This window comes from Adiantum capillus-veneris, chromosome 5, assembly GCF_014529385.1.
Source record: "Adiantum capillus-veneris isolate H3 chromosome 5, ASM1452938v2, whole genome shotgun sequence".
Taxonomy (NCBI): Eukaryota; Viridiplantae; Streptophyta; class Polypodiopsida; order Polypodiales; family Pteridaceae; genus Adiantum; species Adiantum capillus-veneris.
Genome location: NC_140935.1, coordinates 114,142,884 through 114,164,444, shown reverse-complemented (window position 1 = coordinate 114,164,444; position 21,561 = coordinate 114,142,884). Strand labels below are relative to the sequence as shown.

The window sequence follows — 21,561 nt, the reverse complement described above, 5'->3', positions numbered from 1 at the left end:
GATCACTTTTTGAACTTGCGTTATCTTTTTACCCGACCTAAACATTTTTGTGATATACATTTGTCTTGTTCGAGGTATTTCATTTGTATTGATGTGTATTATTTGGTGTGGTATGGTTCACCTCATTGAGTCATGTCTTGTATTTCAAACAGATCAATTGTATTATATTTTAATCGGATCAATTATGTTCAGTCATTTCAAATTTGTCTTGTACTTCAATTGGGTTTGTCAGTTGTGGTTTTGTTTGATTGCATTAGTAGTAGGCGAGACGGATCTACTTTGTGTACTTGTGAGACCGTTGAATCGTGAGAATATATTTTTGTCAATGATATTGAATATTTGTCTATTTGTCCATTGCAGCTCTAAGATAAAATGGCCGATGAAAAACAAGTTTGTGGCACCCAATCAATGCCTGATGATCAGCAACAAGTGGCTGTTAATGCATTTCAGCGCCTGAAGTCTCTAGTGCACGGTATGACGGCACAACAAGCGATGCGCACTGCTGACGACTTTCAAAATGGGCGAATCCAAACCACATGCAATGGAAAGAGATCAATAAAGAAGTGACCAAGGACATGATCAAAACAATATGGCCATGCGAGGACGCGGAGATAAAAAGAGGAAGGTGAAAGGTATCGAAGTGCATTCATGAAGCGATCAAAGAAAATGCTGAAAGGATCTACTTGGAAGTTTATGGTACACAATGCAGATTGTGCGTTATATTTTGCAAAAATATTTTATATTCATTTTTTGCAACAGAGACCAGTAGACTTTTTGTCAAAGAAGACAACTGCTACCACCCATGATATCACGAAAAGTTGTGTCACTTTCACCCGAGATGAGCTGGCATTGATAGTTGAAGGCACCGACCTACATGGAGAGAAAGATAATTTACATGACCCAGCTGGTAGAGAAAGATGCATAAATAACACGGCTTTATATAGCCACCCAAACACCCCAACCCTCACTGGTCTGGATGGAGAAAAGTATTCACCACTTAAGACAAGACGTTCAGAATTTGATACAGTGAGTGAATCCTCCGCCTGTACAAGGGACACACATCAACCACCTTGTCCTGCATCCAGATTTGGTCCCCTCGTCTACTTTGGATGCATCTTCATCATCTCAATCTCCAAAGAATTTTGATGGATGGAGTGGATACTATACTTTGACATATAGTCATTATTAACACTTTGTCTGCCTTATTCATTTGATGCAAAATAGTAGCCGATGCGCCATCTATTCACAATATATTCCGCAAGGAATATATGTTATGTTTGGGATTGCAAATGAGTATAAATTTAAGCAAGCCTACCAAGATACCCCTAGCACATAGAAATCTTTTTAGTGACCAAGATGTTGTTTCTGAGGATAACAATTAAGATCGAAAAACTATGTATAATTGCAAATATGAAGCATTGTATATGATCAAAATGCATTGAATACAAGCTCTTTCATAATGGTTTTTGACACAATCTTCATTCTATTCTCAAGCTATATTGAATCTGTGAAGTTGTTATCTGGTTCTAAGTTTGAGTGTTGTGGGTCTCCTTGTAAGTCTGTTTCCTCATCTATTACCAGGTTCTCTTCTATTTTGTCTATAGTGCATTGAGATACATCGACATTGAACTCTTCTTCATCTTCCTTTTGACAATCATACAACCAGGTTGACATTTCCTCCTCGTAGCCAGTACTTTCAATGTGATGCAATATCTTTTCATTACAAAACATATACACTAATTTTTTCACTCTGTCTGCTAATAGTCTGTTGCAAATAGTGCTATGAACATACTTGTACATACTCCAGTTTCTCTCTGAACTTGAGTTTGCTGCACATTGGCCAATACTTTCATTGCAAGGAGACGTAAGATCGAGTAATGCTCTCCACCATTCATCATCCACCACTTCCATGCAGGTTGCCCTTTTGCCATTGACTGTACAAAATCATTTGCAAAAGGACCCTCTTTTAATCTAAATGCACTCATTTCTTTGATACAATCAATTCGGTCCTGAACGATGGAGTAGAACGTGTTGACCACATGATAGAAATCGCTGACCACCTCTGAATTGGACATCAGATCTAAATTCCAATAATCCAGATCAAGCATGTAAGCCACACTATGGAGTGGACTATGAGCGCTCTTTCATCTTGCATAAAAATACTTCGCCAAAATTCTTTGCTATTTGCCAAAGAATGGTAGTCGCCACTCCTTCTCTACTACAGACTCTTTCAGCTCCTCGAGATTTTCAAGACTGTTGGACTGACCACCATGTCATCCACACTTTATCCATATTTGGCATCTTTTGATCAAGGTTGCGAATTGCGAACATAACGGGCATCATTACATGGTATGCATCTATTACACACCTCCACTAAGCAGCCTTGTTTATGTTGCCACGTAGACATGTAATTTTCTTCATCACTTTTTCTTTCTGCTCAAGCTGCCATTCATCAAAGGCCGTGCAATTGAAAGTGTCAATCACAACGCACTTATTGTGGAGAAGTGATTCAAATGTATAAAAATGCGTGTAAAAGCGAGTTTAGCAGGAAGTTTTCAACATCACTGCCATGCACATTCTGTACAAATCGAGCACTCTTTATCGTTTCAAGATAAATTTCAAAACCTAACGTTCTGTGTCAATTATCTTGGCAAACCATGTGGTTTCTTCACTAGTGTATCAATCCTTCAGCACCAAGTTTAAGTTGTGCGTATTATAGCCATTGTCAAAAATGTATGGAAAGCACTTCTTTATTAATTTACGAGCGTTTTTAAAATTCTTTGCGTTGTCCATGACTACTTGAACGACATGTTCATCACCAATTTTTTTAATTACATTAATCAAGACTTCAAAAATGTATTTGCCACTTTTAATTACACCAAAATTGTTAATCACCTTTATAAACGTTTCTTCCCTTGGACAAACTAGTGTTACATTAATCAGTGGTCTTCTTTGAACATTTGACCAACCATCACTCACAATTGTGCATCCTGAAAGCGAAATATTTTCAAGTAGTATTTTGCCAACACGCTCTTTGACTTCGATGTAACATTTGTCCAAGAGAACATTTCGTATTGTGTGATAAGAGGGAGCTGAAAATCCTGGGCCAAATTCATCGATTTTCTTCCAAGTGGCCTTTAAATGATTGTTGTCTACCATGACCAGAGCACTTCCAGTGAGAAGAATATTGCTTTGGTGAGCGTAATTTGTGGTTCTTCTAGAAACTGCATCCGGAAGCTTTGATGCAATGATTTTAGACGCATTTGACCAAGTCCACCTTCATTGTGACGCTTAAAAGGAATGCTGCTTGACATTTCCTCTCCTTGCGTAGGCTGTTCTCCAAGGTTAGTTGGTGTCACCACAGGATCAACATAGTTGATATTTGGCTTTGTTTGCTCTCAACTTGCATCCATAACAGAGCTATATATCTGCTGTCTCTTGCCACCTTTTTTGGCAAGATCTTCTCTCAAACGCTTTGCAATTGCACACATAATTACAACTCTTTTTAATGCTACCCAGAAAATGGTCCCTGATAAGAGGTGCACCGCTTGATTTTGTTGTGAGACAAAATTTACATTGCCACTCCATATATCGACCGCATATGTTATGAGTATAATCCCACTTTTTGCCAGGCGCTTTTATTCTTTGGCTTCTTTGTACCACTTGTGCCGACATTTTGCTCCATTGCATTTAAATTAAAACCGAAGACAAAAGAACTAAATGTTCAATTTTTAAAACATTTTTCTTCTTTTCAATATATATTAAATTTTTCATTCACTAGGAAAGAAATCAAATCTGCACGATATGAGATTTGCAATGCACGTTAATCAATCCACATATCGATCAGTTATATTGTGAGCAAACATACACATTGCAATGCACTCTCTACACGGCACAATAAATACAACAATGCTATGAATTTCTCAATGCAACTATTATTATGATGATTATTTATACGTCCGCTTTGATTTGCAAACAATAAGAAACATCTAACTTCAAATGCTACAAAGAATAATCAACTTCTAAACTGAACGATGTCAGTTGTTTGCAAAACACACACGAAAGCAATAAAATCTATGATTAGTCATGTCATACATTAATAATTTTCATAATACATAATGCACTTTTTGTATAAACCTATGCATGAAATCACAAAGAAATCTTCAATATAATCACACAATTGAGGACTACTTGTACCCAGTTAAGGATTGTAGTCCTTTATGCAACCAATTCAATATATAAAAGCTATTTTCACCCAATTAAAGATTATAGCTCTTATATTGTGCAGTGACAATGTATATCAACTCAAATCTATGATGGTAAAAAATGCAAGACTTCAAGGATCTTTATATGCCGAGTACACTAGTACAGGACATCCAACCCTTGACTATCGACTCAACATTTGCATATGCTCATCTTCTAAAGCCAATTACAACCCTCATTCGGACCAATGGCTTCGTCGCAATGATTCGTACCTTTTTGTTCGATAAAGGAATTAAATATTTTTAGAAGTGGTTACCGATTTAAGAATCACGTTCAGCCCAAAAAAGGACTTGTGACTTTGTAACCTTAGGTCAATTCACAAGGAGATGACAATACTCGGCACTTGTATACACTCCCTAGGGATTTGTTTAGTCAAAGCACAACGTTAAGTACCCTGTTTACTTTATATAATTAAGCTCGCCAGGTTTTTTTATTCTCGACGGATCCGCCAAGCATTCACCGACTGCCGAAAAAATAAACAAACCTGCGGGCACCACAAGGAATATTCTTTTACCCGACGGGCCAACCAGCTCTATGGATTTTTGCAGGTTATCATCAAAGTCACGTTTACAATTAACGTGATCACGGGCTTTTCTTGTGTAATTACTAGATTTATTAACGTAATCACACGATTTTGATCACGTCAATGAAATCCTTGTTAATGGTCGACAATAGGCATCGTGAGGCGGGTGCAATCCTTACCGTCCGATCGCTTTTTGAACTAGGTGTGAACTCACAAGATATGTGTACGACACCAAATTTGGTGTGAACTAAGTGCGAGCTTGGTGTAAACTTGGGAGGGTCTGTACACCACACCAAATTCGGTGTGAACTCGATGTGAGCTTGGTGTAAACTTGGGAGGGTCTGTACACCACACCAAATTTGATGTGAACTCGATGTGAACTTATCCGCAATGATCCGATCTATAAACTTAACACACACCTTTCAATTAGTACGTGATAGCTTTAGCAGTTAGAGTTAATCCCAAGACGGAGAGCAGAAACGAGAATCTTTTGCATTCCATAGGCAATCCAATGGTCACGATCAAGTGGCCATCGTGAGCCGTTGATACCACCTACCTCCCAAAGTGACACAACAAAAACAACGTCGATGGCCTTGTTGTAAAATAACACAGGCCTTCTGCTCAAAACGGATCTTCTGCTGTCACGTGCGTGTGCAAAACGCAGGCAATGGAGGAACAGGCTGTAGCAGGCAAGGACAGGCGCGTCGAATCGTTGGGATGGCTTACAGAGTCATCTATAATGCCCAAGAAGAAGAAGGCCATCGAAGGTGTTGGCGCTTCCTCCATCGTCGAGCTCCGCGCCCAGCTCTACCGTACCCAAGAGGACGCCAAGCGTATCAAGACTGGAGACGCAGATGCTGTTCTCCATCGCTCCCTCAAGAAAACGGACACATTCTACAAGAAAAATACAGGAGTTGAAGAGCGAGCTAACAGGTGAGAGAGAGAGAGAGAGAGAGAGAGAGAGAGAGAGAGAGAGAGAGAGAGGGGGGGTAATGTCATGTATGAATTCCCAAAACATATTGTAAAGAGCTTTTTGCCATCTCTTTGGCAGAGACAAACTCCAGTTGAAAGCTGAAACTGATGGTTCTGCCAGCTATGCTGCATTGGAAAAGAAGGCCCAGCTGTATGAAAAACTTGCAAGAGGTGAACTGTCGGATGAGGATGAAAGAGAAAAATATAGTGTTGATTTTCTAAGAAAGGGATTGCTTGAAGATGAGTTTAGAAGCTTGGAGGCAGAGGGGGCTGGAGAAGTTGCTCCAATGCAGAGTAATGAGGGTCCAACACAAGATTCGTCTTCGATAGAAAGACGTAGTGGCATTGGATGGAGTTCTGATAAGGCAGTAGGAATTTCTCAAGAACACAAGATTTTAGTGAGGTAAAAATGCCCTTATTTGCCTCGATTGCATGATATTTTGTTGATTTTATGCATCTTATGTTAAGATTTTATGGTTATTTATTTGTTTTTTGTAAGTTGGATAAGGAAAATATGCTAGAGGATTGTGTAAAAGCCCTAGAGTTACCACTTTGTATTCATCCAGTTGGGTTTATTGGGGCAAGTTTTGCTTGCGAGACCGCACTATTTCTTCTAGCTTGATTCGCTTGTCTACCTCATGTGGTGAAATCAAGTGTGTTGCAAATACGCATGGTATTTTATGTTGACGGATCTTGATCTTGGCAAAGAGTAGAAGACAAGGTGATGAAAATCAAGGCTTAGAGATTACTCTTTTTCCTGCGACCAAGGATTGGTGGGGCGATAATAAGAAGTGACATATGCGGTGGGATGGAAGGCTTGGATCGCGTAGGCTTTTGGTGCAAAAGCAAGCTTGAGAACTAGCGTGGTTGTGCGTTTAGTTTTGGTCTTGGCAGCGGTTCTAGTTAGGGGTTGGTTGTGGATGTGTGGCAAGTGCGGTTAAGCTTGCTTTCATGAGTCTTGCCTTGTCCACCAAAGGATTCTCTATTAAAGATGAAGGCCAAATCAATCTCTCTTCTCCCTTCTCTCTCGTGATTCGTCATGAAGTCAAGTGACTGGTGTATAAGTTTCTGTATTTGAATGATTGTGTGTAGGGTATGCATATCATACATGCTGCATCACCTATTAGAGGGAGAAAATCAAGGAGTTGAGAGGGAGGAGCACAAGGCAGAGAGTGTCACGTGTATATTGGCACTGTGTGCCACGTGGACGTGGTAAACCTACCCAAAACGTTGTCTGAGGATTTAGTTCGGCAATTTTGTGAGCATTATTGCAAGACCTGTATGCTATGACAAGTTCATTGGATTAGGTGATTAGATTAGGTGTTGTTGGTCACAACCCTCTTGCATAATCGACTTTGTACCCGTGTTTGATGGGTGTTGTTATACTTCAATGGGCATCCAACAACGCGAGCATGTAGCGAAGCTCGAGGGAGGTGCACTAAACTCAAGGCTTGCATTTCCCTCTCACTTTGTGTCCTCATGACCTACGGAATTCGAGATCTGGTTGTCACGTGCACATGGCTTTGTGTGCCACATGGACATACTTCATCGACTTCTAGAGCCAGTTTTCACCTTCCTAGATAGGAGTGTCCAGAATCCTAGGAGGATTAGTACCGGCAATTTCGTGAGCCTGTTCGTAGGTCCTGCATGTCCGAACAAGTCCATTTTGGAACCCTCTTGCATAAATGGTTTGCACACGTGTTTTGACAGATGTTATTACACTACGGTGAGAATCTAGCATGATGTGGATATTGTTTTAGGTTAGAGGAATTCAATGAGCCATTCCCCGTGTCGATCGGATTCCCGGCTAGGCAGATTTGCGACAATTTCACTCAGAAACTATCCTCCCGTCCAAACTTATTTTTATTTTGTTGGGTCTGGTGGACAGTTTGCCCTACCTAAGCCTAAGGGAGTTTATAACTAAAAATTCAGCCCTATAAAGGGAACTAGACAGCCAAGCACTGGAGCAAGTTGCAGATCATCTAGTGCTAGTAGAAGAGTAGCCTAGTGTTTCCAATTTTCAGATCAACCTCAGCGTATTGCTGGAAATCGCTAATTCAACACCAACGTTTTCAGATCAGCACATCGTTTTCAGATCAGTGCCAACGCTTTCAGATCAGCAGCAAGCGTATTCAAATTTCAGCCCCTTTTTATCATTGGAAATCGCTTGGATTTGCCTTTGTGATCTCCCCGTTGCGGTCCGATATTTCAGTAGCCTATTGAGTGAAACGAACATGCAGAGAGGATCTCCCAGCTAACGGACCGCCTATAGACACTTGTCGGACGAACCACCCGACCATAGCCACCATTCAGCACCCGTGTGCTAGGGCCAGTGTCCGAGGACGTAGGCATGTAGCTGTAAGCCCGAGCGTCCCATACCACTCGGCTTCAACTGCTCTAGGTTACCTCGTGCACTCTTAGCCTCATGGGCTAACCATTGGCACAGTGCAAGTGGGGATCGATAAATACAAATGAGGCCTTTGCCTCCCTTTTATAATAGTGGCCGGCCACACTACCCGTGTTCCCCACTACGTCCGCGTGGACGTCCATCCCGACGGTGTCTTAAGACACAGATCCTCTCTCTTGTGAGTGGGACATAACTTACTTCCCCCCTTAAGAACCATTGATGTCCTCATCAATGAAGTGGGAATACTGAGCTTTCAAGGCTCTAACTGATTCTTAAGTAGCAAACCTTTCAGATTGACCCTTCCATTTAATTAAGTACTCATCATAAGCTTTTTGGCACGAATGACGGGTACGATGAAACTTAGTACACTGAACTTTGTGTTGATGTATGCTCATGTGTGTGTGCATGTGGTGTGTTGTTGTGTTGGGGAGCATATGTTAGTACCTAGTTCTACACCCACTAAGGGGCACTGACGACGTTAGTGGGGATGTTGTGGTATTTAGTCAATACTATGCATGATGGAGCTGATGGTTACATTATCTTGTGGGTGACTACCATGGGTCTATACCTTGCACTTTCCTTCAAGGGTGTACTCAGTTTGTGTCACAAACTTTAGTTTGTGTCACAAGCTGCTGACATGTCAAGCCATTGAAGAACGGAGCCAACCTTCAGATCTCGGCCAAGGGGCCAAAACCCTAAGAAGAAGCAGCAAAAGGAGATGTACAAACTTGGACACTCCAAGTCAAGATTCTACTGTGACACAACAGAGATTAACTTCAAAACAGTTCACAATTCACAATTGATTCGACACGGCTCGACGGAGTTCTGTGCCTAGAGATATTGACCCCAAAGATTGGCGCCCCTTTCGGTATTTTTCTAGATCAGACATATTTGTCCTATGATCATGATTCAACTCTTTTAAAAAGATCGAGTAAACAAACAGACTGGATTTCATTAATTTTGAAATGGCCGAAGCCGATACAAGAGGGACAGACTCGCCCTTAAGTTTCACATCAAGTACAATGGTTCGGCCCTTTTTTGTAGTCAAAGTCGCTTTTCTTGCCTGATAGTTGACCACGGCGTTGTTCTTATGGTACAAGGGAATTCCCAGGAGGACATCACAACCTTCCAAGGGCGTTATATAGAAGTCCTTGTGCCCCAAATACCCCTGACAATGCAACCGAAGTTTGCCAATGACAGGTGTAATGGCTACGTTCTTGCCGTGTGCCGCTAGAATTGCTTCTGCTTGTGGTCCCATCTGATCAGGAGTAATCTCGAGCCACGCTGCCAATTCAGGTGAAATGAAGTTGGCCTTGGCTCCTCATCAAAGAAAATCAGGGCTTCTTGATCTTTCACTTTGCCCCAAGCTCGGCAAAGTTCTGTACTCTCATCAATCTTGCTTGGGTTAGTACCCATGCAATTTGGAACCAGTCCTGTATTCATCTTGCCTTTTTGGTCCACGTTCCTCAACTGCTTTTGAACTCTTTGGCCTTTCTTCGTCAGTTTCTTTCTGTGCCTTTTTAGGGCACTTCGCGGAGATATGCCCAGGTTCCCCGCATGTAAAACACTCCCCCTCTTTGATGTAGTTGGCTCTCCCCCGAAGAGTGAGCCGGGGTCGTGCATCCTTATCTTTCTGATCTTGGGGGCTCGTCTTCTTTCTACTTTCATTTTTAGAAGTCTGTTCGGTTTTCTGCGTCATGATCTCATCTGTGGGGTAAGTCAAACTGCCTGAATGTATGGCCAAGCCCCGTTTCGCATGACTCATCAGTTCTTGAATAGAATCAGACTTTTGCTCTAAGTAGTGATCTCGGAACTCCGTAGGAAGTCCGCAGCTAAACTGCTCAATCTGTTCTTTAAACGAGATCTTCTTATGAAGAAGCGGGTAGAAAAGAGCTCCAAAATCTCTCGCAATATGGGTCCAAGGACCAAAGTATCTTTCTTGGTTATCCGGAGATGGTTCCAAGCAGTTCATATGACACGTTCGTACTCCCGAGTCAACCAAGAAGAATTAAAAAGCCTTTTATATTTCAGCCATTTAACTGGCGCTTTCTTGTTTAATAGAAGAGTGGACCACCATGTTCGAGCATTTCCCTTGAAGTAAGAGGTAGCCCTCCGAATCTTGGAGTGCTCTTAGTAATGCCCTCCAGAGAAAGCTATATCAAACTGCTGTATGAAGGCCAAAGCCCTCGAAGCATCTCAAAATTCAGAAAAGTGTCAAATTTAATTGATTGTCCACCTTCTTTAAATTCTCCAATCTTCTTGCTTTTATCCTCCAGAGAATCATGCTGGTTGGCTTATAGAAATTCTTCTTCTTTGCTTAAAATCTGTGGTCATCGAGTCCGAACTATCTGAAGACGAGTCCTCTGTAGAATTGTCAGAAACTGGGCAAAACTTAGGCTTCTTTGCCTTTTTCTTGCCCTTTCCGAAGCTTTGCTTTTTGCTTCGCTTTTTGCTTCGCTTTTTCCCTTTTCTGTCTTCTTCGCTCGAGCCAGAAGAGCTAGAAGAACTGTCAGAAGAAGAAGAAGAACTCCTTCAAATAGCACATGCTTCTTCTACTTTCGTGCCGAGGCAAAAGTAGATTGAAGACCCAAATAACCCGGGAAGTCAGTTCCTTTCTTCTGCTTTTTGTCATGCTTTTTGGCTTTGTTGGTTGCGTCAAAAAGTTGGGTAATCCGTGTATCGATCACCTCTTCTAATTCTTGCTCTGTAAACATTCTTGGAGTAGGAGGTTTCTTGAGTGCCGGTTTGAGCCTTCGAACACAATGGTCAAGTGATGCCTATGCTCCTCTTCATTCTTCGAATACAGTATCATGTCATCGAAGAACGTCCCAACAAACTGTTGATGCGAGCGGAAAATCCGGTCCATCATTCTGTTGAACGTGGCAGGAGCATTTGTTAGCCGAAACGGCATCGCTAGAAACTCATAAAGACCAAATGTTGTTCTAAAAGCAGTCTTGTGCACATCCTTTGGCCTTACACGAATCTGATGGTACCCACTCTTAAGGTCTATCCTACTGAAAATTGCAGCACCCTCTAAACGGTCGAGAATATCATCAATTCGAGGAATAGGAAACCTATTCTTGATGGTATTCTTATTCAAGGCACGGTAATCAATACACATGCGCCATGAGCCATCCTTCTTCTGCACTAGGAGCAATGGGGAGCAAAAGGGTGAAGAACTAGGCTGAGTTAGCCCCTTCTCTAATAACTCCTCAACCTGGCTCATAATCTCTTTCTGTTGCGCCGCACTAACCCTGTAGGGAGGTCTATTTGGTGCACTACACCCAGGCACCAAATCTATCCGATGGTCCTCAGGTCTCTCTGGTGGCAATTGCGACGGTAATGAATCAGAAGAACAATCACTAAACTTTTGCAAAAATGCTGACCTTTCTTTATCTAACACAGATAAATTTGATTGATCACTATCTGAGACATCATGTGCAAAAATCAAGTACACAGAAAGATGATTCTTTATTACAGAAGTGATAGTAGAAGCAAATAAAATAGGGACTGACTCTCCTTTTAGCTTTACATCCAAGATGTGAGTTTTGCCCCTATGATGTACAATGATCTTTTTGTTGTAGGCATCCAAGACTCCATGCACTCGGAACATCCACGGGATCCCCAACACATCCTTCTAGCGGGATGATGTAGAACTCTTTTGTGTTCACATACGACTGAATATGCTGACGTAGCTTTCCAATGATGGGAGTAACACACTTTGAGTGGCCAGGACATGCCGACCCTGCCTGTGCTGTGTACCCCATCTCTTCAGCTTTGTGCCCAGCTTTCCAATGATGGTAACACACTCTGGATCAAAGAAGATGAGTGCCGTATGATCCCTAACTTTACCCCAAGTCTTGCATAACTCATTGGCATCTGTACTGGGCTTGTCACCCACCATGTCTGGCACCAAACCTGCCGTGGGTTTAGGCTTCTTGCCTTTCTGGTCTTCTTTATCATCTGAGTCAGCTGGTCTTTTCCTTTGTGGACAATCGATAGCAAAGTGACTAGGCTGCTCGCATATAAAGCATTTGTTTTCAGCCATTAGGACCTTCTTTTCCTCGAGCGACTTGCGCACAAAAGGCTTCCTTTTCTGTTTCTTTGCCTGTGCTCCAGAAGTCTCGGCTGAATCCTTGTCCTTGGTGGCCTTTTCCGACCCCTGTGACGCTTCAGGAGCCGTTTTCACAAAGGGCTTCTTCGCTGAATTTTTCTTTTGCTGCCCTCCTTTCTCGTTGCTTGGAAACCCACTATCCTCTCCTTTCAACAAGGCAAGACTAGTGTTCGCAACTTCCATAAGCTGAGTGAGGGTAGCCACTCTGTTCTTGGTACAATAATCGCGAAGCCCTTTAGGCAGCTCACAACAATACTTCTCTGTCTGCTTTGTCAATGGCACAAATCTGTAGGAGGTCACTGAGAGTAACGCTTTACAAAACCTCCTATTGTACTCCAGCAAGCTCTTGCATGTAGCCGAAGTAAGCTGGTGCTAATCTGTCATGACATCGGCTTCAAATTCATTTGAAAGCCAAGCAGATGCAAACATTTTCTTGAAGTAAACCCAAGTGGCGGGTGCCTGCCTTTGCATTAACAATGTCGTCCACCATGTAAGCACATTGTCCTTTAAGAAAATGGCAGCTTTCCTGACTTTCGAGGCCTCTGTAAAATTCCCTCATGATAAGCTGTATCAAGCTGCTGGAGGAAAGTGAGCCTTTGCTTTATCCTCAAAGCCACTGAAAGTATTGAACTTTACAGCTACACCACCTTCTTTGTAAGCTTTCGGCTTCTCCAGCGCCCCCAAGTTGTCATAAGGAATGGTCTGCAACATGGGCACTGTAGTAGGCATGATTGGCACATCTTGGCCATTCACATTTTGCGTCAGAGGTGCGATATCTGGCCATGCCAAAATGACCCTGTGGCACCCCAAACTGGCCCTGGTTGCATTGAAAACCTTGCTGCATGCCTACACTATCATACATGGGGTTTGGCATCATGCCTTGCATACCCCCAAACACTGTTTTTGGCATGTACGGCTGACTTCCAAGCACATAATCAGCCATACTTTGGAACACCGATCCACCCCCGAAATACCCAGGATGTACCGTGGGTGGTGGAAAAACTGGGTGCATTGCTTGGTATCCAGTTCCCTGTCCATTGAAGACAGCATGCGGGCTCTGAAAGGTGGCAGGCTGAACTGGCATAACCTGTGGAATAGGTGTTCTAGCCACCTGTTCAAGCACGGGAAGAACCTGTTTTGGAGCCCTCGACTCCGCAACATGCGGATGTTCCCTTTCCTGCTGAGTCGCATGAAGTACTTGGGCTTGAGCCTCAACAAGCTCCGTACGCGGTGTAGGTTGCCTGTTTTGCTGTTGCACTGGTGGCGCTTGCAAGAACTCCATAAACCTTGGATTCTGCACTAGTTGCGAAAAGGTATTCACTGCGGCAACTAACTGAGTCTTGAACGCATCATCCTCAAGTTGCCCAGTCATAAAGCCCTGTACTACTGGAGGGACATTCACATTAACAGGAGGTACAGACTGACGTGGTCGTAAGCTCTTGCCAATCTCAAAGACCATAGGGATTTCTTGTCTGTCCTTTGAAGAGGAACTCTGTAACAGACTTGGACACTCCAAGTCAAGAATCAATCACGACAGCACCAAATAACCACTTCAAAACAATTCACAGATCACAATAGACTTGCACTGGCCCGGCGGAGTTCCGTGCCTAGAGATATTGGCCCCAAAGATTGGCGCCCCTTTCGGTTTTTCTTTATGTATTAATTAATGTCAAAGTATAAGAGAGCGGTTAGGGTTTCACTCTCAGACTCTACGTCTAGATGCACTGCAGAGTGAGCCCTCACCGCTTATTTAAAGTTTACAAGGGATGCCCAAAAGCAGAGCCCCAAAAGCTTCTAAATCAAAAGCTAAAAATTCTCTCTCTCTCTCTCTCTCTCTCTCTCTCTCTCTCTCTCTCTCTCTCTCTCTCTCTCTCTCTCTCTCTCTCTCTCTCTCTCTCTCTCTCTCTCCCTTGCCAAAAGCGTAGAGAAAAAGCAGCCAAATCCGTCGTTGGAGGGCTGAAAATCCTGCTTTTTTTCCGTACGTAGACACGCCAGCATGGCAGCGCATTTTTTGGAAATCTGCTTTTCTGCTGCTAGGGTTAGGGTTTGGGTTTAGGAAGATTTTAGGGTTAGGGTTAGGGTTTTTGGCAGATTTTAGGGTTTGCAGGTTTTAGGGTTAGGATTTGCAGAATTAGGGTTTTCAGCAACAATCAGGGTTAGGGTTTCCCGCATGCTCTCGGGCAGACACGTCATCACTTTGTGATATACCCCCTCTTGAAAACATTGTAATCGCCCTTGATTACGCTTGCAAAATAGACAGAAGCCATAAACCATTTTAGCAGACATTGACTGTTAGTACCTACGTACTAGGAACACACATCTAGCACATGTACCAAATTGACAATCACATCACATGACATCACTAGACATCACAAGACATCACATGACGTTCAACATTCATTCGGATCTTAGACCATGATTTATCGGCAATGTAGCTAGCAATCGCATCTAGATCCAATCGGGACCTCATCGATGCTCGATTGACTAACCCCTATTGCAACCATGTCTATTCGAGATCAATCAGCCCAAAATGCTGCAGTCATTTCGTCTATCAGTTCCTGCACTTAAAAGAAGTCAAGAACAAATCAATAATGAGGAATTCCATTTCGTAAAGTCATACAACAGAATACTGTCAGCTTTCAGTATCCTTGAAGTTCAAAGAGACATCAGTGATTGTAGTATCTAAATCAAGGCATCTATTGACAAAGGAGCGGAGTGACTCCCCTCTTGTGCATCCCACTGCACCATATCTCCGGCCAAGCTGAATTCTGGGTTCCATTTGGAGTAGACTATGCTTAACCAAAAGCATCGAGGTAAAGTTTCACAATCTGAGGAGTATCTGCTAGGTCCTCCTTCTCCATCCACTTCGCATCCAATGCAGGATAGTTCTTGAACTTAACCAAGAACCGCCTTCGGACTTTACCTTTATTCTTCGTATCCTTATGTGCCAAAATCTGTTCAGGAACAAGGATCTCCTCGTTTTCTTCCACTTCGGGTTGTTTATCAGGCTCTCCATCATCAGACACATCACCCTTAAAAGGTTTCAAGAGACTCACATGAAATGCATTGTGAATCCTCCAAGTATATGGCAGTTTCAGTCGGAAGGAGACATCATTTATCTTTTCAGTGATCTGGAAAAGTCCGTAGTATCGCATACTAAGCTTTGGAAAAAGCCTCTCCTTTCCCTTTTTCTTTCTTAGGCGTGCCTTCTCAAAACGTAAGAGCACCCAATCATCCTCCTTCAATTTCAAGTCGCGACGATGGAGATCCACTGCCTTTTTCTGTCGTTCTTGAGACTTCTGCAAAGTCTCGCGAACCTTGGCAAAAGCCGTATCTAAGTCTCGCGTATATTCATCTGCTTCAAAAATCTTATTTTTTGTGCTTAGGAAGGGTGGAACCTTCGCAGCACCTTCAACAATCTCAAATGGCGCCTTCCCCGTCGAAGAGTGTATCGTGTTATTGTAGGCAAATTCCACCAAAGGTAGGTACTTTTCCCATTGAGTCTTCTGATCCGAGATATAAGACTTCAATAAATCTAGAACCACTGAATTTGCAATCTCAGATTGCCCATCAGTTTGCGGGTGGAACGATGACGAGAACTGCAACCGCATGCCAATGTTCTTCCAAATTTCCTTCCAAAGCAAACTCGTAATGCTGGGGTCTCTGTCGGAGACAATCGTCTCAGGCATGCCATGTAATCTGAAGATCTGGGCCACAAACAATCTCGCTAAGTGATCCGGCTTGACTGTTTTCTTCACTGGAATGAAATGAGCCTGTTTGCTAAATCTGTCAATAACAGTCCAGATACCATCGTAACCACTCTGTGTTCTCGGGAGATCAAAAATGAAATCCATTGCAATACTTTCCCAGGGACGGGTGGTGTGGGTAAAGGCTGTAACAATCCCTGTGCCTTATGCCTGTCAAACTTGACCTTCTGACATACTAAGCAATTGCGCACAAACTCTTCCACATCCTTTTTGAGTCTCCGCCAAAAGAAATATCTCTCTACCCCTTTCATGGTGGTAGCAATGCCGTGGTGACCCGTAAAAGGTGGACAGTGGCATTCGGTCATAACCTTTTCCCTCAACGGCTGTGTAACGCACAACATGGTTTTTCTCATCAAGTAGCCTTCCCTAATGGAGTATCCTGCTACTACTGTCTCCCCATCTCGTATCCGTGTGAGAATATCTGCAAAATCTGTATCTGTGGCATATTGTTCGACCATATCCTCGAAGCTCCTATGATGTATCGCGGAAATAGCCAGAACCAACGGCTTTCGAGACAAAGCATCTGCCACCACATTCTTCTGTCCCTGCACATCTTCCTTTGTGAGGCAAGTGCACAGAAATGTGCCACTTGGTGCATTTACAAGCATTTTCCTGTTTTGGGTTTGCCGCCTAAAAATCTCCGGACTGGTTGCTCGGTTGACTTCGCGGCAGAGTTGTAAAATGTTCCCCTAGTCATACCGGAGGTAATGACGCGAACACATTTTACGGCCCAAAATAGCAGTTCCCTAAATTTTAGGAGATGCTTCCGTTGGGCTCCCACTCATCTTGACCATCTATCCTCATTGGGACCGCATCCAAAAGTGCAATGTGGCCCAACTGTCGGATACTTTCTGTTGGTAGTCCCACCTTGACTTTTTGCCTTTATTGAGTTCACTTCCTAGTATCCACCAACTTGCTAAGTGCGACCGGGGGGACCTACATGATCTTGCTCTGAGCCTAGACATCCTCTTACTATACGAGTTCCAGTGTCGACCACTTTCCGTCTGCGGGTGAGACTACCGTTCACATTGGCGATACAATGTCCGACCGTTTGCTACTTCAAAAAGAGGGTCTCAAAAATAAAAGAAAAATCATTGGAAAGAAACCAACAACTAAGGTTAGCAGTTTCCACATCCTCGTGACACTTCGCATCCAATGCGGGATAGTTCTTGAATTTAACCAAGAACCGCCTTATCACTTCACGTCTTTATGTGCCAATATCGGTTTTGGAACGAGTATCTTTTCATTTTCCTCCACTTCGGGTTCTGGCTCCCCATCATCGGGCACATCGCCTTTAAAAGGCTTCAGGAGACTCACATGAAAAGCATTATGAATCCTCCAAGTATCGGGCAGCTTCAATCTAAAGGAGACATCATTTATCTTTTCTTTTATTTGGAAAGGTCCATAGTATCTCATGCTAAGCATTGGAAAAAGCCGCTCCTTTCCCTTTTTCGTTCTTAGGCGTGCCTTCTCAAAACGTAAGAGCACCCAATCGTTCTCCTTTAATTTCAAATCGCGACAGTGTCGATCTGTTGCCTTTTTGTGTCTTTCCTGAGATTTCTCTAAAGCCTCCCGAACAATAACACTATCCCTGTGCTTTATGCTCGTTAAACTTGACCTTCTGGCATACAAGCAACTGCGTACAAAATCGTCCACGTCCTTCTCGAGTCTCGGCCAAAGGGTGGACAGTGGCATTCAATTAAAACCTTTTCCCTCAACGACTGTATAATGCACAACATCGTTTTCTTCATCAAGTAGCCATCCTGAATGGAATATCCCGCTACTACCTCCCCATTCTGTTTTCGATCGAATACATCTGCAAAATTTGGATCTGTGGCATACTGATCGACCATATCCTCGAAGCTTCTATGGTGTATCGTGGAAATAGCCAGAACTAACGGCTTCCGGGACAAAGCATCTGCCACCAAATTCTTCTGTCCCTCCACATGGACAATCTGGAAGTGAAACTGTGACAAGATGTTTGCCCACCACATCTGGTTTTCCTATAGCTGCTTCTGTGACAAGAAGTAGCGTAGACTCTGGTGATCTGTGAAGATCGTAAAATCGGCTCTGAGTAGGTAATGTCGCCATTGAGTAAGAGCATGGATAACCGCCAAAAGCTCTTTCTCATATATCTGTGCTGTCTTGAAAACAATCGGCTTTCGTAGGCAATGACATGGCTTTCTTGCATTAAGACCGCACGCAGACTACGACCACAAGCATCACAATATACTTCGAATAACTTTTGCAAATCCGGCAAAGTTAAAACTGATCCTGTAGTCAATTTCTCTTTCAATGTTTGAAAGGCAGTCACCTCTGTGGGTCCCCACGAGAAAGGGACTCCTTTCTATGTCAAAATATGCAAAGGGGAAGCAACCTCTGCAAACTTTCTAATAAACCGCCGGCAGTAAGAACATAAGCCCAAGAAGCTTCTAACTTCACGGACATTCTTCAAATCTGGCCAATCATGGATAGTCTCAATCTTGGCCGGGTCCATCTGCACTCCTGCTGCTGAGACGATGTGTCCCAAAAAGTGTATCTCTGGTAGGAAAAATTCTCTCTCTCTCTCTCTCTCTCTCTCTCTCTCTCTCTCTCTCTCTCTCTCTCTCTCTCTCGCTCACAGTTCAGTTGTTATTGAAGTACTAAAAGTCTGTTCAGTCTGTTCTTTTCTATTGGCACGTGGTGTCGGTCTTGTGACAAACGGAGGCTTGAAAAATGGACATTTCCTGTAACGGTTCATCCTCTTCAAGAATCTCCTTTTGGGGATTTACTTGAAACAACTTCAACCAAGAAATATGGAAAACATCATGCATTGACCTTTTAACTTTCTAGTGAGAAATGCAACTGGAGGGGGTGTCCTATTCCTTTTCACAAAATGAGAGATTAGAGGCAAAGAAGGAATGCTCTACTCAAAGTGAATGACCATGGGAGAGGCACTTTCGTGAGGGATTGAGCGTATTATCTTTCTAACAAACGTGTGGATCAAGCTCACAAAACCACTCAATGCCTAAAATCATATCACATCCAGCTAGAGGACGCACAACAAACTTGCAATGAAAAGATACGTTTTGAATAGAGACTTGCACGTCAGGACATTCATGCGTGATTGAAGAGTCTAAGCCAAGAGCGAATCCAGAGATCGCAATGAGAGTTGCTGGAATAGCTTCTAAGCATGCCCTCTTCACAAGAGAATTGCTAATCACATCGTGCACATTGCTAGAATCAAACAAGATCACAATGCGTTGACCATTCACATGATCATAACTCTTCAGAGAGAAACTTAGGACGCACTACTTTGCTCATGTATGACACTAATAGAAGATGTGGGTTCTTCCTTAGGTGATTCCTTAGAACAACCTCTTTTCATGTGATTGTTAGTGTGACACTTAAAACGTTGTCTTCCTTTTCCATACTCGGTTCTTTCTTCAAAACTTAAGCATCCTCCAACTATTCCCTCATCAGATTTTTCATCAGGAGTCAACATAGAGATTGCCTGCCTTTTCTTTATTGCCTCTTTTAGGCGAAGAGTTTGGTGCTTTAGGTGTAGGGGCAGATTGAGAAGAAGAGTTACTACTGTTCTTACCATTGTTCTTACTATTTTACTGATTTTGTGGCTTCTACGGGGTATTGGAAGGTGACTTGTTCTGCTCCTTAGGCTTACCTTTTTGTGCTTCAATTCTTGCTCTAAGGCGATCATGACGGTGTCATCGTAGTCAGTAGGCAGTAAGAACTTCACATCATATTTGATGTTCTCTTCAAACCAAAAAGAAAAGTGTCCTTGCGATCCTTGTCCGACTGATGCAATTGAACACCAATCTGCAAAATACAGTTAAAAAAGACATAACAGGAGTCCCATTTTGCTTGAGACCTCACCAATCCTCTTTCAACCAGTCAAGGTATTGCGGTGGCATGAAACGGTCCTTGAGCTTAGGTTGCTTAGCCTAGGAATCGACCTAACCGTAAGACAGTGGTTTGCCATCAATGGCATGCTCAAGGTGCGTAGACATCTGTGCCTCTTGCCAGGCTTGATACCAATTTATGGCATCACCCGACAAATACATGACAGCTGTCAAAACTTTACTGTTAGCGCTTTTCTTGCTAGTAGCAAAGTAAGCGTTAAAGTGATGAAACCAAGAATAAATCATAGCGGCACCATCATACTTATTGAAAGTCAACTTTTCAGTGACTGGATTGTTGGAGTCGTTGTCTCTATCCGGGTTGCCAAAGCCTGACCTTGAGTTCAACTATGGGCAGAGAATTGTAACACCTCAAAATCAGTGCACGTAGTATGAGTACATTACATATGTATAAACTGAGCCTGTCATAGTGAAAGAGAAAGGAAAATAGTACATAATCGTCCATCGAGAAGAATCCTTGTATCAGAATTAGCTGTGCTTTTTTCTTCATGTTGTGACAATTACTGGACTATGCATTTCTGATAGCTTGGTTGTCCTCTCAGGGAGGTGAACCAGGAAACCATAGAGGCAAGAGAGCAGGCAACGCTTCTCAAGCAACGTCGGCAGATGCAAGCTCAGAAGAATAGAGAAAAGCTCAAACAAGCATTTCTTAAGAAGAAGGTGGAAAATCTGAAAGCTGCTGAAAAGAAACAAGCGGAAGAACACAGTCAGCAACCCTCTTAAGCACATTCTCAAGGTATATGTTGGGTTAATTTTCTTGTTTCCATGGTTCAGAGGTTGCAACAGGCTGATGAATGATGCCATGCACAAAATGGTACTTCTCAGTTCTAATTATTTGACACTTGGTTTCTGTTTGTTTAGGGGTGCAAGTGCTTTCATTGGCGAATTGATCGGAAGTTACAAGGGCTGAGTTTAGGTTAGTAACTTAACTTACTCTGTAATGATGATAGTGCCTGGCTGTTTACAGTTTTTAATGCACTGCCATATATGTAGCACAAGTCCCCCCCTCACCCCCCAAAAAAGAAAACACACACACACACACACACACTCACACACACATACATACATACTCTCTCTTACGTTTTTGTAGTCGCAAGCGTGATGGTTTAGCAATTGGCGCTATGTGCAGAATTGAGATTGACAGCTCAATTTTAGAAGATACCTGAGGTGGTTATTCAAGAAAGGTTAATGGGGGACCTGTATATGAGGATGTGGTGCACATGTTAAATTGATGCGGTGGCGACGTCTGAGGTGGTCAGTCAAAGAAGGTTAATGGAGGATCTCATGTGGTGGGCATGTTAAATTGATCCGCTGGCAATGTTTCTGTTGTATTAAGCAGGTGAAAGTTATTGTGCATTACTAGTGTGGAGCTAACCCCTTGAAACCTCAGTGGCGGGCTTCAATACAGGTCCTTTTTATGGTGCCTAGAGATGGCATATAAGGAATGTTATTGTAAAACTTGCCCTGCAAAAGCCGTTGAAAGAATAATACATAATTTTTTCACCTGTTGTGTCATGATTATGTACCTTATGTTTTGCTACATTTTAAAGATGTCTTTTTTTCAGTAGTATGGTTAACCTGCACTATCTTTTGGTGTG

At 42.8% G+C, this 21,561-nt stretch overlaps 1 protein-coding gene across 3 annotated transcripts; it reads left to right on the top strand.

Moving 5' to 3' along the window:
* The first annotated feature begins 5,370 nt into the window (after window positions 1–5,370).
* Window positions 5,371–21,466, top strand: LOC147457945 (uncharacterized protein At4g18257-like). 3 transcript variants are annotated; one of them, XM_086512711.1, is made up of 6 exons: window positions 5,371–5,719; window positions 5,838–6,161; window positions 20,506–20,561; window positions 20,671–20,699; window positions 20,825–20,879; window positions 21,093–21,466. In XM_086512711.1, the coding sequence occupies exons 1-6, from the start codon at window positions 5,454–5,456 to the stop codon at window positions 21,116–21,118; spliced, it is 756 nt and encodes a 251-aa protein (XP_086368837.1). In that variant the 5' UTR covers window positions 5,371–5,453; the 3' UTR covers window positions 21,119–21,466. The 3 variants fall into 3 exon arrangements, 1 of the variants encoding a protein (XP_086368837.1); XR_015188163.1 differs by having other exon boundaries at window positions 5,378–5,719; window positions 20,506–20,699; XR_015188164.1 differs by having other exon boundaries at window positions 5,378–5,719; window positions 20,506–20,699; window positions 21,054–21,466.
* Window positions 21,467–21,561: the final 95 nt, after the last annotated feature.